At 37.2% G+C, this 24,683-nt stretch overlaps 1 protein-coding gene across 2 annotated transcripts in view; it reads left to right on the forward strand.

Moving 5' to 3' along the window:
* Nucleotides 1-22,934, forward strand: part of NAA16 (N(alpha)-acetyltransferase 16, NatA auxiliary subunit) — a 64,448-nt gene extending 41,514 nt beyond the window's left edge. Inside the window, exons 10-20 of one of the 2 annotated variants that reach the window (XM_008633140.2) lie at nucleotides 10,488-10,560; nucleotides 10,799-10,968; nucleotides 11,331-11,483; nucleotides 13,375-13,503; nucleotides 14,043-14,256; nucleotides 16,029-16,222; nucleotides 16,940-17,048; nucleotides 17,549-17,647; nucleotides 18,235-18,378; nucleotides 20,813-20,910; nucleotides 21,174-22,934. In XM_008633140.2, coding sequence (XP_008631362.1) covers nucleotides 10,488-10,560; nucleotides 10,799-10,968; nucleotides 11,331-11,483; nucleotides 13,375-13,503; nucleotides 14,043-14,256; nucleotides 16,029-16,222; nucleotides 16,940-17,048; nucleotides 17,549-17,647; nucleotides 18,235-18,378; nucleotides 20,813-20,910; nucleotides 21,174-21,374 — 1,584 coding nt within the window. In that variant the 3' untranslated portion in view covers nucleotides 21,375-22,934. The remainder of the gene's footprint in view (nucleotides 1-10,487; nucleotides 10,561-10,798; nucleotides 10,969-11,330; nucleotides 11,484-13,374; nucleotides 13,504-14,042; nucleotides 14,257-16,028; nucleotides 16,223-16,939; nucleotides 17,049-17,548; nucleotides 17,648-18,234; nucleotides 18,379-20,812; nucleotides 20,911-21,173) is intronic. The other variant, XM_017733569.1, reaches the window with a different exon arrangement.
* The last annotated feature ends 1,749 nt before the right edge of the window (nucleotides 22,935-24,683 follow it).

The raw sequence follows: 24,683 nt of genomic DNA on the forward strand, positions 1-24,683 counted from the left end.
TCCCTTTTCCATCCAGAAAGGTATGGTCAAAATGCCCTGGACTGAAATGCCATTAATCATGTGATGGGGCCATGCTAGATACAAGAGATTATCAGAAGTGTGCCTCTGCTACCATTCTTAAGTATTTTTGCAGGCCTGAAAGTTCAGATCTAAGCATCAGCATTTGTAGGGATGGGAACTTCAGATTGCAAATTTACCACATGGGCAGAGCTGAACTGGGTCTGAACCTGGGATCCTCCATCATGGTGTCTTTAGAGACCCTTCTCAAGAAGGGAGTACAAGTTCCTTGCCAGGCTGTATGTCTGGCTCATCCATCACAAGCCATCAAGTAACCCTTTTCAGGAAGGCTATGAAAGTGTCTCTGTGAGCAACAGGAGACATTCTTGTTTGTGCTATCATTGTGTCAGAGTGTTTTTTAGTGCTGCACTGTTTCTGGGGAAGGTTTAGAATGGTGTGGAGAGCATAGAATCAAAAGTGAAACAAGGAACCATCTTATTATAGTGGAAATCTTCATTGTTTTGTAGGTTCAGCTTTCAGCTCTGTTGTGTTGGCTGGCTTTGTGTGTGTGGATGATTTACCACTGTCTCAGAAATGGACTGATACTGGAGACAGCTCAAGAAAGGCTTGGTTTGGTGTTAAGTGCATGCCACAGACCAGCTGCAAATCCTGTTCAAAATGTTGTCATCAAAGGCCTTCTCCAGAACTCTGAGCCAGCAACTGCATTATATTTTTGCAGTCTTAATTTATTTGGTACTAAGCTCATAAATATTTTTCAGGGCATATTTATACCACTTCTGCATGATGTGATATTTGATACTGCTTTATGCACCTTCTTATCACTCTCTTAGATAAAATATTGTTGTAGCAAAGACTTCAAGTATTGACATAGTACTCTTGTGGACTGTTTTTATTGTTGCTTCTCCATTTCCCATGAGGCATTTAGAGTATTGGTTCAGGGCATGTACTAGATGTTTCTTTGTGTTGTGAAAGATATTCCTAATTTGGTCACAAGGACTTTCTGTTATTAATGTCAATGTGGTTTTCTGGCACAAGGACAAGATTCAACTGCTGTTAAAAGGCAGTTTGTCATTTGGTCTTTAGGTATCCAGTCTTTTCTTGATGATGCCTGCCTATTTTGAAGTTGCACAGTAGCAGTTTCCTTTGGGTACTGTGTAGCAAAGCCATTTGCAGATGGTTTCTGGATATCTCAATCTGTCAATATGGAGTTATCTAGATGATATATCTAGATATAGAGAGTTTGGATATTCTGAAAAGTACAACTATTTGTCAATTTCTCGAATAGACATAAGGGTGACAAGTCTAGTGGATGCTGCTTCTGCTGTGCTGGAAAAGTGGTGTCACGAACTCAACGTCTCAGTACCAGTATGTAAAGTTTCCCATTTGGTCATTTGGCATTGAGAACAGAGCAGATAATATTAAACATGTCCTCAGGAAATCAAACCTGTGCCAAATGTCAACACAGATTGCTTCCCAAACTGCCTGTATACGGTGGCTTTTGACTTGTGTTTGCACTGGAAGTGCTGGTAACTTCTTACTGAATTCTGTTAGGAGCAACTGAAACAAAAATACTTAAATGTAGCATTCGTAACGGATAAATTAACAGGCTGAAGTCTTTTTTTTAAAAGAGAATATAGACACAGTCTAACCACTTTATAGTACATTACAGTAATTCAGTTCCTTGCAGTTGTTTCATTGAAGGAAATACTGTATTGGTGTTTGGAAGGTTGTCATTGAAACAGAAGCCTATTATGAAATATTTTACCCAACTGATGTAGTAATAGGATGTGGAATCAATGTAGTAATTTAGCTTCCATAAATGCACCAGAGAATTTAAGCCTTTTACTTGAAAAATTTGCATCCTTGCTTTGTGGTAGTAGGCTGTTGAGTTCACCTTCCATTATGTATTTCACCGTGCCTTTGTTATGGATATTTCTTAATCTTTTTGTATCGCTGTTCTGACTTTTATTCTTTTGTCATTTCATTCAACTTACTACTACATGGAATATAGAAAAAAATCAAACTAAAATTTCGGGTACTGTAGTTCTTGCCTACTGTTCTTACCTTTGATAGGCCTCTTTTTCTCTTTGTCTTAGGAAAAATTTCTGTAGCAGGGGTCAGTGGTGTATGGCATAGCATGTAGCACAGATTTCCATTTCATGATGAGCCTGTAGGTGCCACTATGATAGCTGCAGAAGATGATAGAAGAATTCTAGTCATCATTGTTTACCTGGAAAATAGGCACTTTCCCTTAGCCTGTCCATTACAAAAGAGGACACAAAATATATCTCGGTGTAATCAGATAATTACAAACTCGTGCTCACAGAGAAAAAAGTAATTCAGAATTGGAGTGAATTGCATTCTTGCTACTTACAATTTAAAAAGAAATTAAGGTGTGTGTGCCTTATATTTATTCCAGTCTGTATTTCTCAACTATTCATTTTAAGGCATTTATTCAAAGTTTACTTTAAAAATGTCGTTTCCAATGGAAATAAACTGCACAGGAATGGAAGAGCAGTGCAGCCTTTGTGGAGTCTTTGCTTCAAGTAGTACCAAGTGTGAAAGATGCTTTTTAACTTTCAGAATTACTGCACTTGACAAGAATATATAGTGGTTTATGAGCATGTACAATTTTAATCTTTAGGGTATAGGAGGAGAAATGAGCACTTCACTTGCTTGTGTAAATGAGGAAGGCTAAAGCCCATTTCCTCCTTCTTGGATTCTTGCTGCTCAGCTCATTGTTCTTCTGTAATGAAATAAAAGGTGTAGGTAGTGACCTGTGAAAAGGTTTGAGGTTTGAATTCTGATTAAGAGGCTTCTGAAACTGGTGACCCCAGGAATTAATTCAGTCTTTTTGTAATGAAATTAGAGATTTGTTGATGACTTCAGTGACTCTTTTGTGATACCTTCAAGTTTTTTCAACTCAATGGCAAGAGAACAAACACACTGTTTTCGTAGAATAATTCTGTTTGAAATTAGCTTGTGGTCAATATCATGGTATTTCCAGATACCTCAGCGCAATTTTTGGAAATTATAAAATTATGAAGAATGCTGTAGCTTTTAGAAATAGTAAAATATTACTGCCTTTAAGATGGCAGTGATGACTCTAGAATACAGATAATAGCAAATCCAAGAGACAGATTTTGCAACTAAATTTGCAGTTAATGTGGACACAGAAATTATGGTTTATATTTCCAGATAATTTGCTCCCTAAAGCAGCAGACAAATCTGGGATTATTTTCCTGAATTACTAGCAAGAGACTGAAGCATAAGCATGAAAAGTAAGGGGAAAAGATACTGTGATTTTTCATTAAGTATGTCTGTAATAATGTCTCGTTTGCATTTTCTCAGCTGTTGCTTTCACTAAGTACTTGTTTCCAAGTGTAATGTTCATAGTAGCTTCCAGAATGACAATTATTTTCTTGAACTGCAAAAGCCAAAACCACTGCAGACTTCTGAATGTGGAAGAACTTGGCATCTTTTATATCTTGGTATTCTCCATCTCCTCAAGATTCAGAGTATTTGATTTCACTGTTCATGTCAGCTGATGGAAGACCCTCATATGAGGATGTCCCAGGTGTGTCCACTGCCAGTGCCCACTGCTGATGAGATGAGTAATTGGGCATTGGTGCACCGCGGGGGAACTGGGAGGAAATCACTCATAACCCTGGATACTGTCACTAGCACTTAGCCAAAGCAGGGACCAGGCATGTGTGGCTCAGGGGTGGTGATGCCATTCTTTTTGGTTGTAGCATGGTCTTTGTCCAGATATGAAGCCATGCTCCTGAGTGTGCAGTAATAGAAACATTTATATGTAGAGTTTGGTGGTGGGCTGTGCTTGTTCAAGAAATGAAGCAGACTTTCTCCCTTTACACACAATTCACTGATAATGAGGTTACTAGCAGCCAGATGAGGATAACTTCGGGATACTTGGAAATCCTTGACATCTATATATGTCAAAGATAAGAAATTTAAGGTGACTTGTGTCAAGTAAAAGGCTGTCTTTCCTGTTTTCCTGGTTTTATTTTCATGGTGTGAGGGTTGTACAATATTTTTTATTTGTGATTTTTTTACTGCATTCAGATGTTAGCCATCTACTAACATGTAAACGATGGAAGTTGTCTGTATGAGGCTGACTGGGCTTTCACAATTGGAGTAATTTATTTGAATATTCTCTGTGGGCTTGTTCATACCTCATTGGGTGAGGGAAATCTGTGTCTGCTGTATAAAAAGTTGTGGAGCAGAAACTTTTCAAGTGAGAACAAAGGAAGCAGTTGCAACTAAGTTAGTGTACAGCTGCCATGATTAAAAATGGAAATATTCAGTCATTTGCATACCCTATGCCTTTTCTATTTTACACTGATAAATCTGAATGTTAATATCTTATGTTTCAAAGCAGGTAGATGGGACATTTTTTAAATAATGGAGAAATGTTGCTGTAAAAACAAATCTACCAGTCTGAGCCTTGCTGCAGAATTTTTTGGTTCTTCTCTGAACTGTCTGAGCTTATAGATGCTGTGATCTTCGATATTAATTTACATAAAATTATAGTAAGTAACAGGAAATGCAATTTTCTAGGTGGCTGCCCATAAACACCTTCCTATGTGGATTACATTGGAAGAGCCTGAACTCAAAACCTTTTGTGCAGGGCAGGTGTGCCAGCTGGCTTGTGTGCTTGGCATGTTTTTTTCTTTGTCTGGATAAAAAGCAGGTCTCAATTCATGCCAGTCACCTCTTGGCTATAGACAAAGATGCTTCTTGTCTTTATTAGGCTGTAGTAGAAGACTTTTTCTAAAGTGTAGCTGCCCTTTCCTCCTGCCCTTTTCTCTTCGTGTAGTTAATTGAATTTATGAGCTGTTTTTGAGTCTATTGGCAGCTTCTTTATTTGAAACTTCCTTCCCTTTTCCATCCAGAAAGGTATGGTCAAAATGCCCTGGACTGAAATGCCATTAATCATGTGATGGGGCCATGCTAGATACAAGAGATTATCAGAAGTGTGCCTCTGCTACCATTCTTAAGTATTTTTGCAGGCCTGAAAGTTCAGATCTAAGCATCAGCATTTGTAGGGATGGGAACTTCAGATTGCAAATTTACCACATGGGCAGAGCTGAACTGGGTCTGAACCTGGGATCCTCCATCATGGTGTCTTTAGAGACCCTTCTCAAGAAGGGAGTACAAGTTCCTTGCCAGGCTGTATGTCTGGCTCATCCATCACAAGCCATCAAGTAACCCTTTTCAGGAAGGCTATGAAAGTGTCTCTGTGAGCAACAGGAGACATTCTTGTTTGTGCTATCATTGTGTCAGAGTGTTTTTTAGTGCTGCACTGTTTCTGGGGAAGGTTTAGAATGGTGTGGAGAGCATAGAATCAAAAGTGAAACAAGGAACCATCTTATTATAGTGGAAATCTTCATTGTTTTGTAGGTTCAGCTTTCAGCTCTGTTGTGTTGGCTGGCTTTGTGTGTGTGGATGATTTACCACTGTCTCAGAAATGGACTGATACTGGAGACAGCTCAAGAAAGGCTTGGTTTGGTGTTAAGTGCATGCCACAGACCAGCTGCAAATCCTGTTCAAAATGTTGTCATCAAAGGCCTTCTCCAGAACTCTGAGCCAGCAACTGCATTATATTTTTGCAGTCTTAATTTATTTGGTACTAAGCTCATAAATGTTTTTCAGGGCATATTTATACCACTTCTGCATGATGTGATATTTGATACTGCTTTATGCACCTTCTTATCACTCTCTTAGATAAAATATTGTTGTAGCAAAGACTTCAAGTATTGACATAGTACTCTTGTGGACTGTTTTTATTGTTGCTTCTCCATTTCCCATGAGGCATTTAGAGTATTGGTTCAGGGCATGTACTAGATGTTTCTTTGTGTTGTGAAAGATATTCCTAATTTGGTCACAAGGACTTTCTGTTATTAATGTCAATGTGGTTTTCTGGCACAAGGACAAGATTCAACTGCTGTTAAAAGGCAGTTTGTCATTTGGTCTTTAGGTATCCAGTCTTTTCTTGATGATGCCTGCCTATTTTGAAGTTGCACAGTAGCAGTTTCCTTTGGGTACTGTGTAGCAAAGCCATTTGCAGATGGTTTCTGGATATCTCAATCTGTCAATATGGAGTTATCTAGATGATATATCTAGATATAGAGAGTTTGGATATTCTGAAAAGTACAACTATTTGTCAATTTCTCGAATAGACATAAGGGTGACAAGTCTAGTGGATGCTGCTTCTGCTGTGCTGGAAAAGTGGTGTCACGAACTCAACGTCTCAGTACCAGTATGTAAAGTTTCCCATTTGGTCATTTGGCATTGAGAACAGAGCAGATAATATTAAACATGTCCTCAGGAAATCAAACCTGTGCCAAATGTCAACACAGATTGCTTCCCAAACTGCCTGTATACGGTGGCTTTTGACTTGTGTTTGCACTGGAAGTGCTGGTAACTTCTTACTGAATTCTGTTAGGAGCAACTGAAACAAAAATACTTAAATGTAGCATTCGTAACGGATAAATTAACAGGCTGAAGTCTTTTTTTTAAAAGAAAGAATAGACACAGTCTAACCACTTTATAGTACATTACAGTAATTCAGTTCCTTGCAGTTGTTTCATTGAAGGAAATACTGTATTGGTGTTTGGAAGGTTGTCATTGAAACAGAAGCCTATTATGAAATATTTTACCCAACTGATGTAGTAATAGGATGTGGAATCAATGTAGTAATTTAGCTTCCATAAATGCACCAGAGAATTTAAGCCTTTTACTTGAAAAATTTGCATCCTTGCTTTGTGGTAGTAGGCTGTTGAGTTCACCTTCCATTATGTATTTCACCGTGCCTTTGTTATGGATATTTCTTAATCTTTTTGTATCGCTGTTCTGACTTTTATTCTTTTGTCATTTCATTCAACTTACTACTACATGGAATATAGAAAAAAATCAAACTAAAATTTCGGGTACTGTAGTTCTTGCCTACTGTTCTTACCTTTGATAGGCCTCTTTTTCTCTTTGTCTTAGGAAAAATTTCTGTAGCAGGGGTCAGTGGTGTATGGCATAGCATGTAGCACAGATTTCCATTTCATGATGAGCCTGTAGGTGCCACTATGATAGCTGCAGAAGATGATAGAAGAATTCTAGTCATCATTGTTTACCTGGAAAATAGGCACTTTCCCTTAGCCTGTCCATTACAAAAGAGGACACAAAATATATCTCGGTGTAATCAGACAATTACAAACTCGTGCTCACAGAGAAAAAAGTAATTCAGAATTGGAGTGAATTGCATTCTTGCTACTTACAATTTAAAAAGAAATTAAGGTGTGTGTGCCTTATATTTATTCCAGTCTGTATTTCTCAACTATTCATTTTAAGGCATTTATTCAAAGTTTACTTTAAAAATGTCGTTTCCAATGGAAATAAACTGCACAGGAATGGAAGAGCAGTGCAGCCTTTGTGGAGTCTTTGCTTCAAGTAGTACCAAGTGTGAAAGATGCTTTTTAACTTTCAGAATTACTGCACTTGACAAGAATATATAGTGGTTTATGAGCATGTACAATTTTAATCTTTAGGGTATAGGAGGAGAAATGAGCACTTCACTTGCTTGTGTAAATGAGGAAGGCTAAAGCCCATTTCCTCCTTCTTGGATTCTTGCTGCTCAGCTCATTGTTCTTCTGTAATGAAATAAAAGGTGTAGGTAGTGACCTGTGAAAAGGTTTGAGGTTTGAATTCTGATTAAGAGGCTTCTGAAACTGGTGACCCCAGGAATTAATTCAGTCTTTTTGTAATGAAATTAGAGATTTGTTGATGACTTCAGTGACTCTTTTGTGATACCTTCAAGTTTTTTCAACTCAATGGCAAGAGAACAAACACACTGTTTTCGTAGAATAATTCTGTTTGAAATTAGCTTGTGGTCAATATCATGGTATTTCCAGATACCTCAGCGCAATTTTTGGAAATTATAAAATTATGAAGAATGCTGTAGCTTTTAGAAATAGTAAAATATTACTGCCTTTAAGATGGCAGTGATGACTCTAGAATACAGATAATAGCAAATCCAAGAGACAGATTTTGCAACTAAATTTGCAGTTAATGTGGACACAGAAATTATGGTTTATATTTCCAGATAATTTGCTCCCTAAAGCAGCAGACAAATCTGGGATTATTTTCCTGAATTACTAGCAAGAGACTGAAGCATAAGCATGAAAAGTAAGGGGAAAAGATACTGTGATTTTTCATTAAGTATGTCTGTAATAATGTCTCGTTTGCATTTTCTCAGCTGTTGCTTTCACTAAGTACTTGTTTCCAAGTGTAATGTTCATAGTAGCTTCCAGAATGACAATTATTTTCTTGAACTGCAAAAGCCAAAACCACTGCAGACTTCTGAATGTGGAAGAACTTGGCATCTTTTATATCTTGGTATTCTCCATCTCCTCAAGATTCAGAGTATTTGATTTCACTGTTCATGTCAGCTGATGGAAGACCCTCATATGAGGATGTCCCAGGTGTGTCCACTGCCAGTGCCCACTGCTGATGAGATGAGTAATTGGGCATTGGTGCACCGCGGGGGAACTGGGAGGAAATCACTCATAACCCTGGATACTGTCACTAGCACTTAGCCAAAGCAGGGACCAGGCATGTGTGGCTCAGGGGTGGTGATGCCATTCTTTTTGGTTGTAGCATGGTCTTTGTCCAGATATGAAGCCATGCTCCTGAGTGTGCAGTAATAGAAACATTTATATGTAGAGTTTGGTGGTGGGCTGTGCTTGTTCAAGAAATGAAGCAGACTTTCTCCCTTTACACACAATTCACTGATAATGAGGTTACTAGCAGCCAGATGAGGATAACTTCGGGATACTTGGAAATTGCAGTGAAAATCAGCAAGGAAATAACACCTACACAGTTGCATATACACACTGCGACCATGCTACCTGAAGCAGATGCTTCTGCTTTTAAACTTTTTTTAGAGAGGAGACTCTTCAAATATTTTCTGAGGGTGTTGATTGCTTTCAGTGAACAGATGTCTGAGGCAGGCCAGAGAACAACTTGTTTGCCTTCGTCCATTTACTTGTGACTTCTTCACATTCCTTTATCACTTTGTAGTTATTTGAAGTCCAGTAACATTTTATTGTATTTTATGAGATTTTGCTACCAAAACTCATTTCTTATGAGATTTGCTCAGGGCTTTCCAGAATGTGTATGTTTATAAATTTTATTACACTTTTGAGATATTTACAGTGGCTGTGTGTGACTTGGGCGCGTCGCTTTCTCTGCTCTCTTTGAAATAGTGTTTGCCATTTTTGCTGGTTGTGCTGAATTAGGTTAAATAAAGTGGTGTCCTTCAAATTGTATACTTTGATCTTCTAGACCAAGGTTTATTCCCTTCTCCCTTCTCTCCCAAAGTATATCTTGAAATGGATGCATGCACTGTCAATTTGTGCTTTTTAAAAATTTTGCTGTCTCCCTACAATTCTATTTTACTCTTGCAACCAGCTTTTTAAATTAGGATCATCTTACTTTTAACCATTGAAGTTTTCAGTTTTTGCCATCTAGAGATTTCACCTAATGATGAATGTAGCCATTTCTGTGCTATGCTTACAGTCAGGTCTCATGTTTAAGTCCCTTCTGTGTTTTGGGTGTATATACATAGATCATATTTCTTACTGTAATGTTGTTCTTGTTAAGTAAAGTGGCTAGTTGGTTACTTGCTGGATATGGCAGGCATGTTTCAAATGACGGTTGAGCATTGCATAAAAGGTTTAGAAATACTAGGTGGCATTTGTGAGCCATGGACCTGGAATAGTTGTCATGAAATGCACAGATCCTAACGTTTGTCCTTACTGTAAATGTCAGACTTGTGTAGTGTGAGTTAAAAACTGTATGACTGAATTTTGAGTCTTAAACCTAGGAATGAAAACCAATGTTGTTGACAGTGTCTGGTTTCAGAAAGTACTAGCCTTCAGGAAGTCAATATACAGATTTTTGTCAAAAGATGGAACCTTCATTCTAGGCAGCAATGCCTTTCAAACAAAACAGAAATCATTAATAGTACAGAGCAACCTGCCAAAAAACCACAGAAGTTTCTGCTGTTTCTCCATCGTTATGGGACGTTCTTGCATTCTCTTTTTCAAAGCACCTTTTTGTAATTGGCTCAGTTTCAATGCTTAAAAATAAATAGCATAAATTAAGTTATATTTTGGAATTTTTACTGAAGATATTAATCATGTGTACTTGAACACCTTCTACTGTAAGCTGCCTGAGATTAACCCGTTTCTCTGCCACATCACTAGTTAAAACGGGTGATCAAAAATATCTGTGAAAGGGGAAGTAAATTATGTGAAGATATGTCCAATTTTTTTCCAAATCAAGTAGTTATTTTTGTATAGTTTCTCTAGTTTGCTCGAGTATTCTTTTCAGTGTATTAGTTTCTGTTAAAATGATAGTAAAGCAAAACTTAAGCACATACTGTTTTTTACATGTAGGTTTCTACAATCCAGGAACTTGTTACTGGTTATGAAGCCTCTTTGAAAACTTGTGACCTTTTTAGTACATGTGGTAAGTTTCTGTGGTCTTACGTTAATTACCCTGTAACTGCTAATACTGTTCGTGGAAGTTATCAAGAACTGTTAAAGTGCTGATACTTTTTGCAAAAAAAATAGTTACTATATTTTCTAGTAAATGGATTCATTACAGGAAATATTTGCTGAGTTTGTCAAGCTTTGTTTTTGTGTTCATTTTTCAAATGCAGTCTTCAGCTTTACTGGTTATTGTAACCTTTCCCATTTTGTTGCAGAAAATGGAGAGAAAGAGCCCCCAACAACACTGCTTTGGGTTCGGTATTTCCTGGCACAGCACTTTGACAAACTTGGCCAGTGTTCTTTGGCCTTGGATTACATTAATGCTGCAATTGCAAGCACTCCAACATTAATAGAACTATTCTATTTAAAAGCAAAAATTTACAAGGTAAAAGGGGAATTTGGACATGTGGAGTACCTCGTGTATAAAAAAAATCAACCCATCAAACTGGTGTGAATGTGTGGGTAATATTTCAGTTTGCAGTGGTTATGGGCATCAGTTTTCATGTGGGTTTCTTTTTGGGCACTGTTTTGTCAGGAAGAAAATGAAAACCCTTTTCTTTGGGTTTTGCAAAGCCAGTTACAACTTACAGTGAATTGTAATGGTGAAAAAAATCTGGGAGTGGGAGGAGTTAGAATAACACTAGCTTTTAGTTCTGATGGAGAAATACCAGCAACAAATACAGATTTCAGGAGATGGTCAATAGTGGGCTTCTACTGAAAGTTAACTATTTAATTTCTTCCTAACAGCATGTAGGTAACATCAAGGAAGCTGCCAAATGGATGGATGAAGCACAGTCTTTGGATACTGCAGACAGATTTATCAATTCTAAATGTGCTAAATACATGCTGCGAGCAAATATGGTGAAGGATGCAGAGGAGATGTGCTCTAAATTCACAAGGGCAAGTATATTACTTTAGTTAAGAGGTGTTCTGCTTGCCTCTGGTGGTTTTTCACTCATAATTTTTGGTCAAATGTCTTTTATTAATATCCATTTTTATTATAATGCTCTTACGCCTGGTGGTAAGGAACTACATAGAATGGTTTGTAGTGGCGAGGGCGTTTTAAAGATGGAGTAGTCCAATGCCACTGCCATGGGTGTGGACATCTTTGTCTAACTCAGGTTGCTCAAAGCTGCATCCAACCCAGTCTTGAACACTTACAGGGACAGGGCGTCCACAACTTTCCTGGGTATGTATGATCCAGCATATTGCCACATCCTCGCAGTAAAGATTTTTTTCCTTATATCCAGTGTAAAGCTACCCTCTTTTAGCTTAAAACTTTTGCTCCTTCTGCTGTTGCTACTGACTGGTGAAAAGTCTCTTCTTGCCTGTCTTACGAACTTCCTTTATATACTGGCGTGCTGCTGTAAGGTCTCCCTGGAGCCTGCCTGCTCTTCTCCAGGATGAACCCCAACTCTCTCAGCCTTTTGTCACAGGACAGGTGTTCTAGCCTTTTGAGTTTTCATGGCCTTTCTCTGAATCTGCTGTAACAAGCCCATATCCCTCTTGTGCTGGGGGCCCCAGAGACAGATGCAGTATTCCAGCTGTGCAGACCCAGTAAATACTGGAAAAAATGGTAGTTCAAAGGAGTATTTTTTATTGCCATACTTCAAAATACCACTTTTGAAATTAATCTGATGACTACCTTGTTGTTTCCCTTTAGTACTATCTGATCTAACTGCACAGGAATGTATACTATATTCATTATGATTTAGCATTAACATAAATTAATTTAGACTTGAACATTTAATTTCTTTAAGCTAGTATTACACACAAAAATTTTGTTAAAGCAAAGTCTATCCTTGAAAGATGGGATAAGCACTTTAAATTATATATTTTTGACATGGAACAAAATTTGGATTCTTAAATACCAGATTTTCATACGATTTATGTAACTGAACATGAAGATGACTTTGTGGGATATCCTGGAGCATATAAACAAATTAGGCTCCTTTATTCTTTTTAATTTTAGGTGTGATAACTCTTGAAATTGGATTCAAGCTTTCTAGATATTTCTAGTAATGACTGAAAACTGGATTACTAAAACTCATCATGTTTGCTTATCAGAAGTGTTAATGCAAGAAAGAACTTTATCATAGATATCTGGAAAGACAGGATAAATCTCATCCTCAGTAATTAAATGTTGTGAGTGTAACTGGGTCATTTTTCTGCTATAAAGACTGTTTTGAATACCTGATGACTAATATTAATGTTATGTGGAATGTTTTTCCAGTTCACTTATTCTCAGTCTAGAGCATTAAAACTACTAAGTCTCAATCCTAGGATTTTTTTTCTTTTGAAAATATCAAGTATAAATCTAACTTCACTTATTTAAACAAAAAAGTTCCAAGGAACGTGTAATTATTCATAGTGCATGATAAAGCAGTGACTATATTGGTGGAGTTTTAGACTGGTGGATGCCACTTACATGATGGGGAAAACCAGCTGAAATTGTTTGCCGAACTTAAAGAATTTTTAAAAATAGTGTTGTTTTCTGCCCCCAGATTGTAGAAGTGAGACTGTGTGTGCAAGCATGAGTTAATCTTGAAAGCCTGTTGAGACATTAATCTTCAGATAATTGGATTTTTTTTAATAATTTCAATCTATTTCTTTCTATCTGGGGGCACATAGAATACCACAAGTATTTTTCTCAGTCACTGGGTGTTTGTCATTTCCTGTTGTATTCCAAGTAAGTTGAAGGATTGATTGTTTGCTCCTAATGGCCTGGAACCAGGCATAGTTGAAAGATGCAGCTGGTAAATTACAATAGCAATAATGACACTTATTTCAGGAAGGAACTTCTGCTATGGAGAACCTTAATGAGATGCAGTGTATGTGGTTCCAGACGGAATGCGCCGCAGCTTATCAACGGCTAGGGAAGTATGGTGATGCCTTGAAAAAATGTCATGAAGTAGAAAGGGTAAGTAGGTGCAAACACCACCCATTGCTTCCCCACTATTTCTCATACACAAATGAAAGTATTTGTTGATGTAATCAGCGCAGTTTTGTTTGCTAGGCATATAAAACTTCTGGTATAATGGCTTTTAAAAACAGGCTAATATTTGATCGTTTATTGTAACAGGAGATGTCTTCTCCAGCTATTATGGAAAGATTATTACTGAAGTGAAAAGGTTTTAGTATAAAATACAATGTCTCCTAACTATGAGCTATTAATACATTAACTTTATGCTGACTTTTGACAATTGTGTTTCTAATCAGAACAGTCACAATCAGTTGGCTTTTAGAGTGCCTAAGTCACTAATTGAATAATCACATTATAGGCTTTAACTGAGATTTTTCCCTACCAATAGTTTCTCTTAAGAGTCAGTATTTAAAATATATTTCTATACCTGTTAAATATTGCCTGTAAATAGTATCAGTTGTAACTTTATTCACCTCTGTCTAATAAAAGAATAGACTAAATAAAGGATGAGTATATTGTGTTCTTTTTTTTTTAAGCATTTTTTTGAGATAACAGATGATCAGTTTGACTTCCACACATACTGCATGAGAAAGATGACTCTTCGTGCCTATGTAGACCTTCTGAGATTAGAAGATGTGCTCAGGAAACATGCCTTCTACTTCAAGGCTGCCCGATCAGCAATCAAAATCTACTTGAAGCTCCATGATAATCCTCTTACCAATGAAAGCAAAGAGCAAGAAGTGAATTCAGGTATCTACACTTTAATGAAGGCTCATATGTCTATGACACATGTAAAAGCTTAAGCTAAGTAAGTTATATGTTATAGAGTAAATAGAACACAAGTTTTTCCTCTTTTCTGTCACAAGAACTGAAGAGAGATCATAGATAACACACTACAGTTCTCTCTGTTCACACCCCTTTACTTTGTAGAACTAGAACGTGAATGAATCTAGGTGTAGTTGGAGTACTTGAGGAGGAGTGGCATTTCAGAACATTAAAACTAGATTCAGGTCAGCCATTAGATAAATATTACTAACTAATGAATTATGAAGCAATGGATAAGTTTTGTGAAAAAGCAGTCTGAATTGTAAGAATTTAATTTTGGTCTAGTGTATTTACTTTATTACATGGTAATACTAGTTATTACTGCCTTAAGTTTTATCACTTTTCACATAACTTGAGGACCAAAGAATACATGGATAAATGTATTAGCAATATTAATACATTTAGAAAATTATTTAAAACTAGCATTAAATGGAAAACAGACTTTCTTTGGATGCTAGTGGGGTGTGGTTTGGAAATCTGAGGATTCAATAGCAGATTATTTAAGATACTTTTTTATTTTAAGATAAATAGTTGCTTCTCCTTTAGTGGATTTACAGCTACTATCAGCATTGCAGTGGCTGTTGACTAAAGCAGTGAAATTATTGTCTGGCTTTTTGCAAAGGGAAAAATACTTGACATGGGGGAAAAGGGAAGCTAAATCAAAAATGCCACTTAATATTGCAAATACAATCTTACCTTTATTCAGAGGTGGATAATAAGTTTTTCTATACCTGCCTACACATACTGAAGTACATATAAAAAGAGGCATATTTGAACAGCTGAACTTGTATCTTTTTTCTCTCCAACCTTAATTTGTTTCTGTATATAATGTAAGATCAGTGTGTGACAGAGGATCTGTCACAGAGGATAGCAATGTATCATAGATACAAAGGTGGGTGGCATCTAAGAAGTCATGTTAGTTCATTTGCCTGCTGTTCATTGGGATTCAGTAGGCTTATCTGTGGGAGAAGGCAGCACTGTGTGGCTGGGGTAAAAAGAACACTTGCTTCCCTGTGTCACAATGGGGGATCATGACCATCAGAGGTCATGGTGCCATAGCCACAAAAAAGATGTGTTAGTCCCTTGGGAGCCTATTTTTCTGTGCCTTGCTGCTTTTAGCAAAAGTCCTATTCTTAGTGAAACACCACAGTAAACAGACTGGAAGCTGCAGGATTATTCTGGCTAAATGATAATTTCTGTTTAGCTATCCCATGGCATTTGTATGAAACCAATGCAATTGTCATGGCTGTATATTAGTCAGACATTTTAATGAAAAATAGCAAGTTCAGCATGTTTTCAGATGGAGTGTAAATCCATCTGGATGTTTCTAGATGGCATTAGAAGCAAGCTGAGCTACAGTCAATATGAGAGCTTAGTCTTATTATTACCATTGTTCATTTTCTAAGGTAAAACCTGTGACAGATGTAACAACTTCATGTAGCTAACCTTTGAAATCATTGAGGTTTCTGTAATAGCCATGTAAGAGAAAATATGCAAGATCAAATGTTGTGTTAGGCTGTAAATAGTAATCCAGCAGCAATGTTGGCCTGTGTAGTGTTGGCAGTTATGGAAATCGCTGTAAAAGTTGGCCATTTTGAGATGGGGACAAGCATAATGATGTGTCTGAGTTGTTAGAGAGAAACAAGATTTTTAATTAAAGACTTTTTTAATATGTTGTCTGTTACTTTAACCTGTAGAAAATCTCTCAGCCAAAGAATTGAAGAAAATGCTTAGTAAGCAAAGAAGAGCACAGAAGAAAGCAAAACTTGAAGAAGAAAGAAAGCATGCAGAAAGAGAACGACAGCAAAAAAATCAAAAGAAAAAGAGAGATGAAGAGGAGGAGGAAACTAGTGGACCCAGGGAAGAGCTGGTTCCTGAAAAACTGGAAAGGGTTAGCATGGTCTTTCATGTTAAACTCATGTGATTATCATAAAAAGCCTATAATATGGGTTTGCTATCAGATTCTCCTAAAAGAATCTAGGTGCTTTTATAAAATCATTTTTGCATGCAGAGGTACCTTTTTGTAGTGTACCTCTTTTTACACTAAAGAGAAGTATTTTTCCTCAATAAATCCAAGTTTTACATTAATATTGTTACTTTCCTTAAATTTCAGGATTTTTTCCAAACCATAGGCTATATGTCATTAAAATAGATACTGAACAAAAAAATGTGTTTTGCCTGAAGAAATCTGGTTTTATAGAGTAAATAGAGGAAAAAATAACAGAAATTACTGCAGTTTACAAAGTTTGAAGAGATGAGCCAGTATTTCTCTATGCACAAAGAACTACCTCCTTTATCATAGTAACTTCAAGCTTGTTGTCTAAGGTGGTTGTATTTAATTGTTTCCTAAATGCCAAATTGCAGTACTGAGTACACAAGCAGTGCCAGAGTTAGCAATGATGCTGTCATTGTCAACATGAAATGATGAGTAAACACTTTTAAAAATCTTGCTGTTTAAATAAAAATGTTGTAGTGCAGTTTAATTCAGAAAGCTAGCTTCAGTTCACCTTTGACCTCTGATTATTTAAATGCTGTGAATAACAGAAACTATCATTGTATTTGACATTTATTTTAAGCAGTAAATTTCACTGTTCTTTTATTAAAACAGGTAGAAAATCCATTAGAAGAAGCCATTAAGTTCCTTATACCACTTAAGAATCTTATTGGAGATGATATAGAAACACATTTATTAGCATTTGAAATATACTTTAGAAAAGGTAAAGTACTGCTTAATTTTATTTTTGCTCTACAAAATTTTCATCCTTCAGTGCAGCCTGTGTTATCCAAGTGTAGTGGAAAACTATCTGGTATAAATACTTATCTGACTGAAGCTGAGGTTTGCATCATATCCAGTAATAATAGGGTAAATAGTGTTTTTGTTTAGTCACCCTTAAAAAAAAAACGTAAGAGCAGACTATGTTGTAGTATATACTCTAAATACTGTGGAAAGGTATTTGTGGTGTGATCTTTAATTATCTAGAGGAAACCAAAGTCAAATAGATGGTAACATCTGTGCAGTGTTGCCAGAGTATGAGCAGCAAGAACTTCTGTTTTATTATGCAATTTGAATGGGAAAATAAACTTTCTATTTCTGAAAACTGATGTTTCTAATATTTGTACTAGATTTACTAAAGAAAACAGTAATTGATAATGAAGAGAAAAAGTTCTGTATTCTCAGTCTTGGTTTCCTAATATTTGTTTTTTCTCCTTCCCACAGGAAAGTTTCTGTTGATGTTACAGTCTGTCAAAAGAGCTTTTGCTATTAACAGTAATAACCCATGGCTACACGAGTGCTTGATTAAATTCTCTAAAGCTGGTATGTGTGTAGGAAGTATGTAATTATAAAGATACAAGAAGTTACATTCTACGAGGACATAGTTACATATTTTTGAGATTTATACTCTTGAAACACAAACTGATACAAAAAATGAAAACAAATGGTTTGGTTTTTTCCATGGCAATACCAAAGAAAACTGTGTTGTGCTACCCGGTGTACTGTGTATGTATTATATTCCTTCCTCCATTAATCCACCAGGTGGACCCAACAACTCATTTTGGCTAGATTTCACAGAAAAGTGAATGTTCTAAGGATCCTGGACAACCTTAAGCTTTAAAAAAAATAAGTGGCAAATACAGGAGAGAGATTCTGACTGAAACAATGTGTGTGGTTTAGCAAGTAATAGCAAGTTTACATGACAGAGCACCCTTTATGAATGTTTCATCTGTAAATGCATCAGCAATGTTTGTGTTGACACATTTTGATCTGAGATTTGTGTTTCTGTGCACTCATTTTAAAACTGGCACTTTCAGCAGTGATGTCTGTGGTTTTCAGTGTTTTCTAGAGTTGTTTAAATGTGGGTCTTTTTTTTTTTTTTTTGCTTCTCCTCTTCTTCCCTCTTCTAGTATCTGACCATAGTAACCTCCCAGAAATTGTGAGCAAGGTCCTAACTCAAGAAATGCAGAAAATCTTTATTAATAAAAACTTGGAGAGTTTTAATGAGGAATTTCTCAAACACAATGCTACCTCCATCCAGCACCAGCTGTCAGGTTTGTTTAACTTTTTTATGCTCTTGAAAAGGAGATGATATAAGTGATGTAAATCCAGAATCTTTATCTGCACTCTGCAAGGCCGGGTTGGATGGGACTTTGGGCAACCTGGTCCAGTGTAAGGTGTCCCTGCCAATGGCAGGGCATGTGGAACTAGATGATCTTTAGGGTTCCTTCCAATCCAAACCATTCTGTGAATTCATACATAAATTCCAATGAGCCAGAAAATTGCATGTTTATGCTGGGGTGTGAGGGGCGTTTGTCTGATTTTTCCATTTTTTTTAAATGTACTTCTCTTTTTTATTAGATGCATAAGGAACTTGCTCTTTACTGTCAAAAAGTGCAGCCAAATCACCATAGATATTCAAGTACTGAGGCACTGTCATCCTTCCTACTACAGCTTCTACTTTTTAAAGTGTTACAAAATATAAAACAAAATCCCATATCTATTAGCAAGTGCTTTTCCCTGGTTTTTTTTTCAGCCAGAATGTCTCTGTTCCTACTCACAACTTTGTCATGTAGCAACAGCATCAATAGAAGTCCCGTGATGAACTTGTTATGTAGCCTTTGCTTTTCTGCTTCATGGTCAGCAGTGAAAATATTGAAATATGACACTCAGACACTATTTATATAGAAGAGCCACAAGTAGGTGCTGGAGCTAAGTCAAAGGAAGTTGGAATTAAATAAGTACAGAAAGTTTTGGAATAAAAATTGGTGTGACTTGATAAGCTGGTTGAAAAAACAAAATCCATTTCCAGCAGTTAAGAAACAAAAGTAAGTGTAGTTTTATCAGGCACTTTAAGTACTTAGTGCTAACCTCACCTGGTCTTTGAAAGTTACCCAGGGTCTGTCCAGAATAACTGGAAAAAGTTAACTTCAGAGGATTGTTCATCTCTCCTAAAAGAAGGTTAGGTAGAATATCACAAACTTCTGTTGCGTCCTATGAGGTCTGTGTTTCAAGACAGCATTTTGAGAGAATTACTTGCACCCCTTTTCTGCAAGCAGGCTCAAGATTTGAGAAGCCAAGTACAGGTATCTCAGCAGCCAGTTGCTCCCAATTCTTAGAGATGTGTTCTTCCACTCTTCAAATTGTTGAGCATCTCACTGGCTGCTTTACAGTCTTATTTTCTGGTCCTACAGTGTTATGGAATACAGTACAGTCCCTGGGTAGGTTCTTGGTAGCTTTAGGACTTCAGCTGTGTGTCAGTCTTCTGTTTATGCTGGAACAGGTTTGAGGCGATTGACTTCCTACTGTACAACTTTTAAGTTTCTTGAACAGTTGTCTTTTAATTAAGTTTGCAAATCCAAGGTCTGAAAACCTAAGTCTGAGAGTACAAATGAGTGTTTTCTCAGCTTAAAATTACTAATAAAAAAACTATAAGCAGACTTCTAACCTCTTTCCAATTTCTCTACCGTAGCCTCCCTAACTTTAAGCAAAAGTGACTAGGCTAGTAGAAGTGTTTTGGGCAATAATGGCTCTACATTGAATCTAGCAATTTATTTTCTGAAGCCTACAAAAAGCAGTAAGAACTAGAAAACTTCATTTCATTGGGAAAACTAATAATTGGGGAAATTAGTTGAGCAAAAACAAAAGACAAAACATCCAGAATGTGGGGTTTTAACTTTTCCAGCAAAATGACTAAGCTTTTTGGTTTTTGCAGTAGGTTACATAGTGGGGTGGGTCTGGACTTTGTATTTGGGCAAAAGGAAGTAGCAGAGGAAAGTGAAATGCCAACACATTCATTAAGATGAGATTTTAAATTAAGGCAGCTATGGTAGAAGGAGCAGAATGTTGCGGAGATGCCCAGACGGGTTTTGGTAAATGGTTTGTGGTCTGAGAAGCTGTATAGTTACATAATGCAGTGTTTTCCTTTCCACCAGTGTAGGCTGGTCCAGGTGAAGCACCAAACTTGCACTGCACTTTCCTTGTAGCCAAGCTGTGTCCTTAGCTCTGGGTGAGCAGCCATGGCCGTGCATTCTGCCATATGGACTGGCCTGAACTTTACTGGGCTGTGTTCCACAGTTAACTGGTGTTCACTTACCTCCAGTACTTCTGAAGAGAATTCAGTGTGTCTCTGAGAATTACTCACTTCTACATTTGTTGGATGGATTTCATTTAGTGTGCTGATTTGAAGGGTTTCTCATCAATGTACTCTGATATTTTTCTTGACTGAAGACCTGTCAGTCAACTAAGGCATGTCACTTTTGGAGGAACAGGTCTCCTGTATTATGCAATCCTTATGCTTCTAATAAATTTCAAAATGGCTTTAGTTTTATTAGTTTTCAGTTACAAATAAAGGAGGAAGATATGGTTTATTAAAACTTGTAAGAAGTCTAGTTCACATTTATGTGTAAGTTTTCAGGTTCTGTGTGTCCGTATATGCAGTATGGCATTTAGGAAAACTAAACATTGTGGGTTTTGTCTTGTGATAAGGTGCAAAGATGATGTATTTCCTGGACAAATCAAGACAAGAAAAAGCAATTGCTGTTGCAACTAGATTGGATAAAAACATGAGAGACAAAAATGTGAAGGTAAAAGATGCAGTATATAAAGCCCCCAAATGTGTGGGATCTTAAATAGTATGTAATTTAATGCAGCATAATGTGCATGCTTAATTATCATGATAAATTAATATTTGAAAGAACAAACTTCCAAATTTTTCCTGTAAGTAAAAGACACGTGAATACCAACAGAGAAACCTGTTTGTTCAGACTAGTATTGTTTAACAGTATGTACCTTTAGTAATAAAACAATTGTAAATTACTTCTATTAACTGTTACTTTTGTTTCTTTAGACATTAACAAAGGTTTTTGAGGCATTGCTTGATGGCAGTTTTGGAAGCTGCCATGCTCAGTGTGAAGAATATCAAGCAGCATGTCATAAACTGTTCCCTTTTACATCTGCCTTCATGCCTGCCACAAACGACGACAACAGCAGCATTGCATCTGTGAATCACACAGCCATTAACCATGATTTGCTGTCCAATGAAATCTGAAGTAGTGTGTGCAAGCCCCTGTATGTGTGTATACCTACATGCACACGTGTATGAAACTCTGACTCATTACATGCTGGTTGGATACAGATCAGGGTTACTTTTCCAGGTTGTATTTTAATATCTTTAACAGGTATCTAAAACAAAATATTTGGATAGTTAAATGGAGTATGCTATTAGGGTTTTTTTCCTCCCAATGAAAACTGCCAGTATTTATGTAAACATCTTTAATCAGCATTTTTCATGTTTATACTTGTACAGGTTTAAGTCTTTTAATAATTCATCAGCCCTCCCTCACAAGAATACAGATATTAAAGACTGCTTTCACTTAAGTGTTGTTACATATGCAGATATATGTGAACATATCTCGTTAATAAATTATCATTTGAGAGTTTTTAGCAGATTAAGACTGAAGTGCTGCTTGAATTGCCCTCTCTGTCTTTACTGTTCTTTAGGGTTTTTTTCTGGGTTGTTTTGGTTGGATTTCTTTTTTAATCTTTGGTCAGTTTGGTTTCTTTTGAAGCACAGCAACAATGAAAGCATTGGGGGAGTTGCATGTTTTTGTCAGGTGTGTGTCTTATATGGAACCAGTGTTGACAGATATGAAGATTAGGTTTGTGTAAAAAAAAAAAAAAACCAACAAATATCTAAGGCTTTTTGAAAACTATATCATTTACCTTGTGTTCCATAGCTATTATTTCCTTTTTTTATGGTCAGTTTAACATTCTAAAGTTTTAGTATCCTGAAGCAATTCCCTAAGAAGACACAATGAATTTGAATACGGTTGTTTGTCCTTTGTTCCGTCTCCCCCTACCTCTTCTGGTTTCTCCCCATCTGTTCACCTGTTGACACTTAGGTTGATAAAAGCTGCTCCAGTTTTGTGCAAATGCAGAAGGTACAGTAATGGGGAATACAGTTTTTCTCTACATCATAAAAACCTCACTCCATTAAAAGTCTTAGTTGTCTACTTACGGCCAATACTCCAGAACTTCTCCTGCCTAAATACTATTGCTGTAGGTGCTGCAAGGCAAAACAGTGTGTGAGAAGTATGTTTTACATTTTAAAGCTGTTTAAGGGAGCACAAAGAGGCTGACTATGAATCATAACCTTTTTCTTACTTTGTATTCTGGTGCATTAACTATTCGATATACAACACATCAAAATGGAAGTTTAAATCTAATATACCTATTTAAAGCATAGCATTGCTAGACAAAATGGCTACATATCACATGACAGCTTTACATTCTATAAGAACTGCTATCAAAACATAATTATACTGTGGCTTGTACAGAAAATCTGTTTTCTGGAAACTGTAATGGAATTATTCAATCTTGGTTTGTTTTTATTTCACTGCAATGTAAATAATTTCAGTAATATTAACTAGCCCCTCAAAGGCAAATACCAGTTCATGAAGAGGGGATTTTATTAAGACAAATAAACTGTTCTAATTAAAATTCTCCTTTGTGTGTCATCTGTTTAGATTAAAAAATTGTTGAATGGAAAATTCACTGTAAAATATTGGCAACATATGTTATGCTGTAATAAATTATTTTGTACACACTTGCCTTTGGTTTGGAATTTTTGCATATTTATGGGTATCAGACTTCAGTCCATCATTCTCATTCGGGTTCTTTTTCTATTGAGTTGGAACATCACTGTTCCAACATTAACTCTGTAAGTAGTTAAGAAAAAAATAATGACTATTTAGCAGATTGAGATGTGTATCTATAAAAAGTAATGGCTTCAGACTGCAGTCAAGTAGGTCTAGATCAGGTAACAGGAAGCAATTCTTTACTATGAGGGTGGTGAGGCACTTGTACAGGTTGCCCAGAGAAGCTGTGGGTGCCCCAGCTGGCAGTGTTCAAGGCCGGGTTGGATGGAGCTCTGAGCACCCTGGTCTAGAGTGTAAGTGTCCCTGCCCATGGCAGGGGTGTTGGAGCCAGATGGTCTTTAAGGGCTGTCATTGCAGATGTGAACTTCTTGGGGTAACAAATGCTTGGCAATCTGATCTCCAAAATTCATCTTTGTAGCAGATGGGCAGGGCGTGCAGTGTACCCTAACAGCCTGCTGCTGCCTTTGGGTGTCCAGGCAGAAGGAAAATACGCAAATGCAGCACAAGGCTGCAGGCAGAATGCAGGACCTCATTTATCCCAGCAAGCCTGGTAGCATTAGATCGTTCAGAGAGAAGGGATGATAGAGATACTTGTTTTGACTGCTTTGGTTTCCGGTGGTTAATGAGTTCATTAGACAGGCAGGGGAAGGGTGGCAGCAGTGGTCTGAAGCAGGGCAGCTCCTCTTCTGCTGCAGTGCAGGCGTTGCTGCAGTTTGGGATGCTGTGCCAGCACTGTCAGCTATCATGGCTTAGGATTTATCCATGCTGACTAGCGGGGTGTCAAAAGTGCTGCACCTCTGGTGCAAGAAGCTGCCTCTTGGGCTTGGCATTTCAGTCTGGGTCTGCTGTGGCTATGCCCTTCCTCAGGGTCTGTGAAACCATGAGGGTAGTAGCAGCAGTGCTTCCTAAATACATAATGATGAATGTAGGACTAACACCACTGGGCTGTGTGTAACAACAGGGCTTGGTCACAACTCTGACTTCATCTTGGGTTTGCTGCCCACCCCCAGCAGATGTTCTGCAGCCTTTGCCTTCATGTAGCAACCCTATGATTGTGTGAAGTATTCTGTGGTCTCTCACTATATAGGTTAATTAGGCTTCATTTGCTCTTTACCAGTCTTAGCAGCACCTTCAAATTTCCTTCATAGTCTGGATGTGAAGCTATAGATGCATTGATTTTGATTGCTATTAATTACAGTACATTTATTTACTTACCTGTCTTGTTTTCTGGATCTTTAAAAACCTTTTATTTTGAGCTGGCTGGTTGTGGCTTTTCTAAAATCTCTATTCCTGATCCCTGCACAAACCAAGTATTTGTGTTAACAGCATAAATGTCAAGAGAACTTGTTGACCCAGCATCTAATCTCACATAGGGTCCTGCCATCTCACACAAGTACGCCCTCTTTCCTTCTCTTGTTGCCGCAGGCGTACCCCAAATCTGACAAACTTCTCATCATAGGAAATAAGCTTGTTCCAAAACCCAGGCCCTAATGGAAAATCCTGACCTGATAACATGTATGAATAGCAAACGTTTAGTCCTGAATTTTCAATTAAGGTGAAAGGGGCAGTTCCTCACATCTCTTCAGCTGTAGCATCTAGGAAGAGGTCAAGCGTTAAGTGTGACACAGAAGTTCAAGCATAATCGTGTTGTCATGTGGGAATGCACTTGCCACTTTGTGTTTCAACAGCAACATTAGATG

The sequence above is a fragment of the Corvus brachyrhynchos genome, unplaced genomic scaffold (genome assembly GCF_000691975.1).
Source record: "Corvus brachyrhynchos isolate BGI_N302 unplaced genomic scaffold, ASM69197v1 scaffold202, whole genome shotgun sequence".
Classification (NCBI taxonomy): domain Eukaryota; kingdom Metazoa; phylum Chordata; class Aves; order Passeriformes; family Corvidae; genus Corvus; species Corvus brachyrhynchos.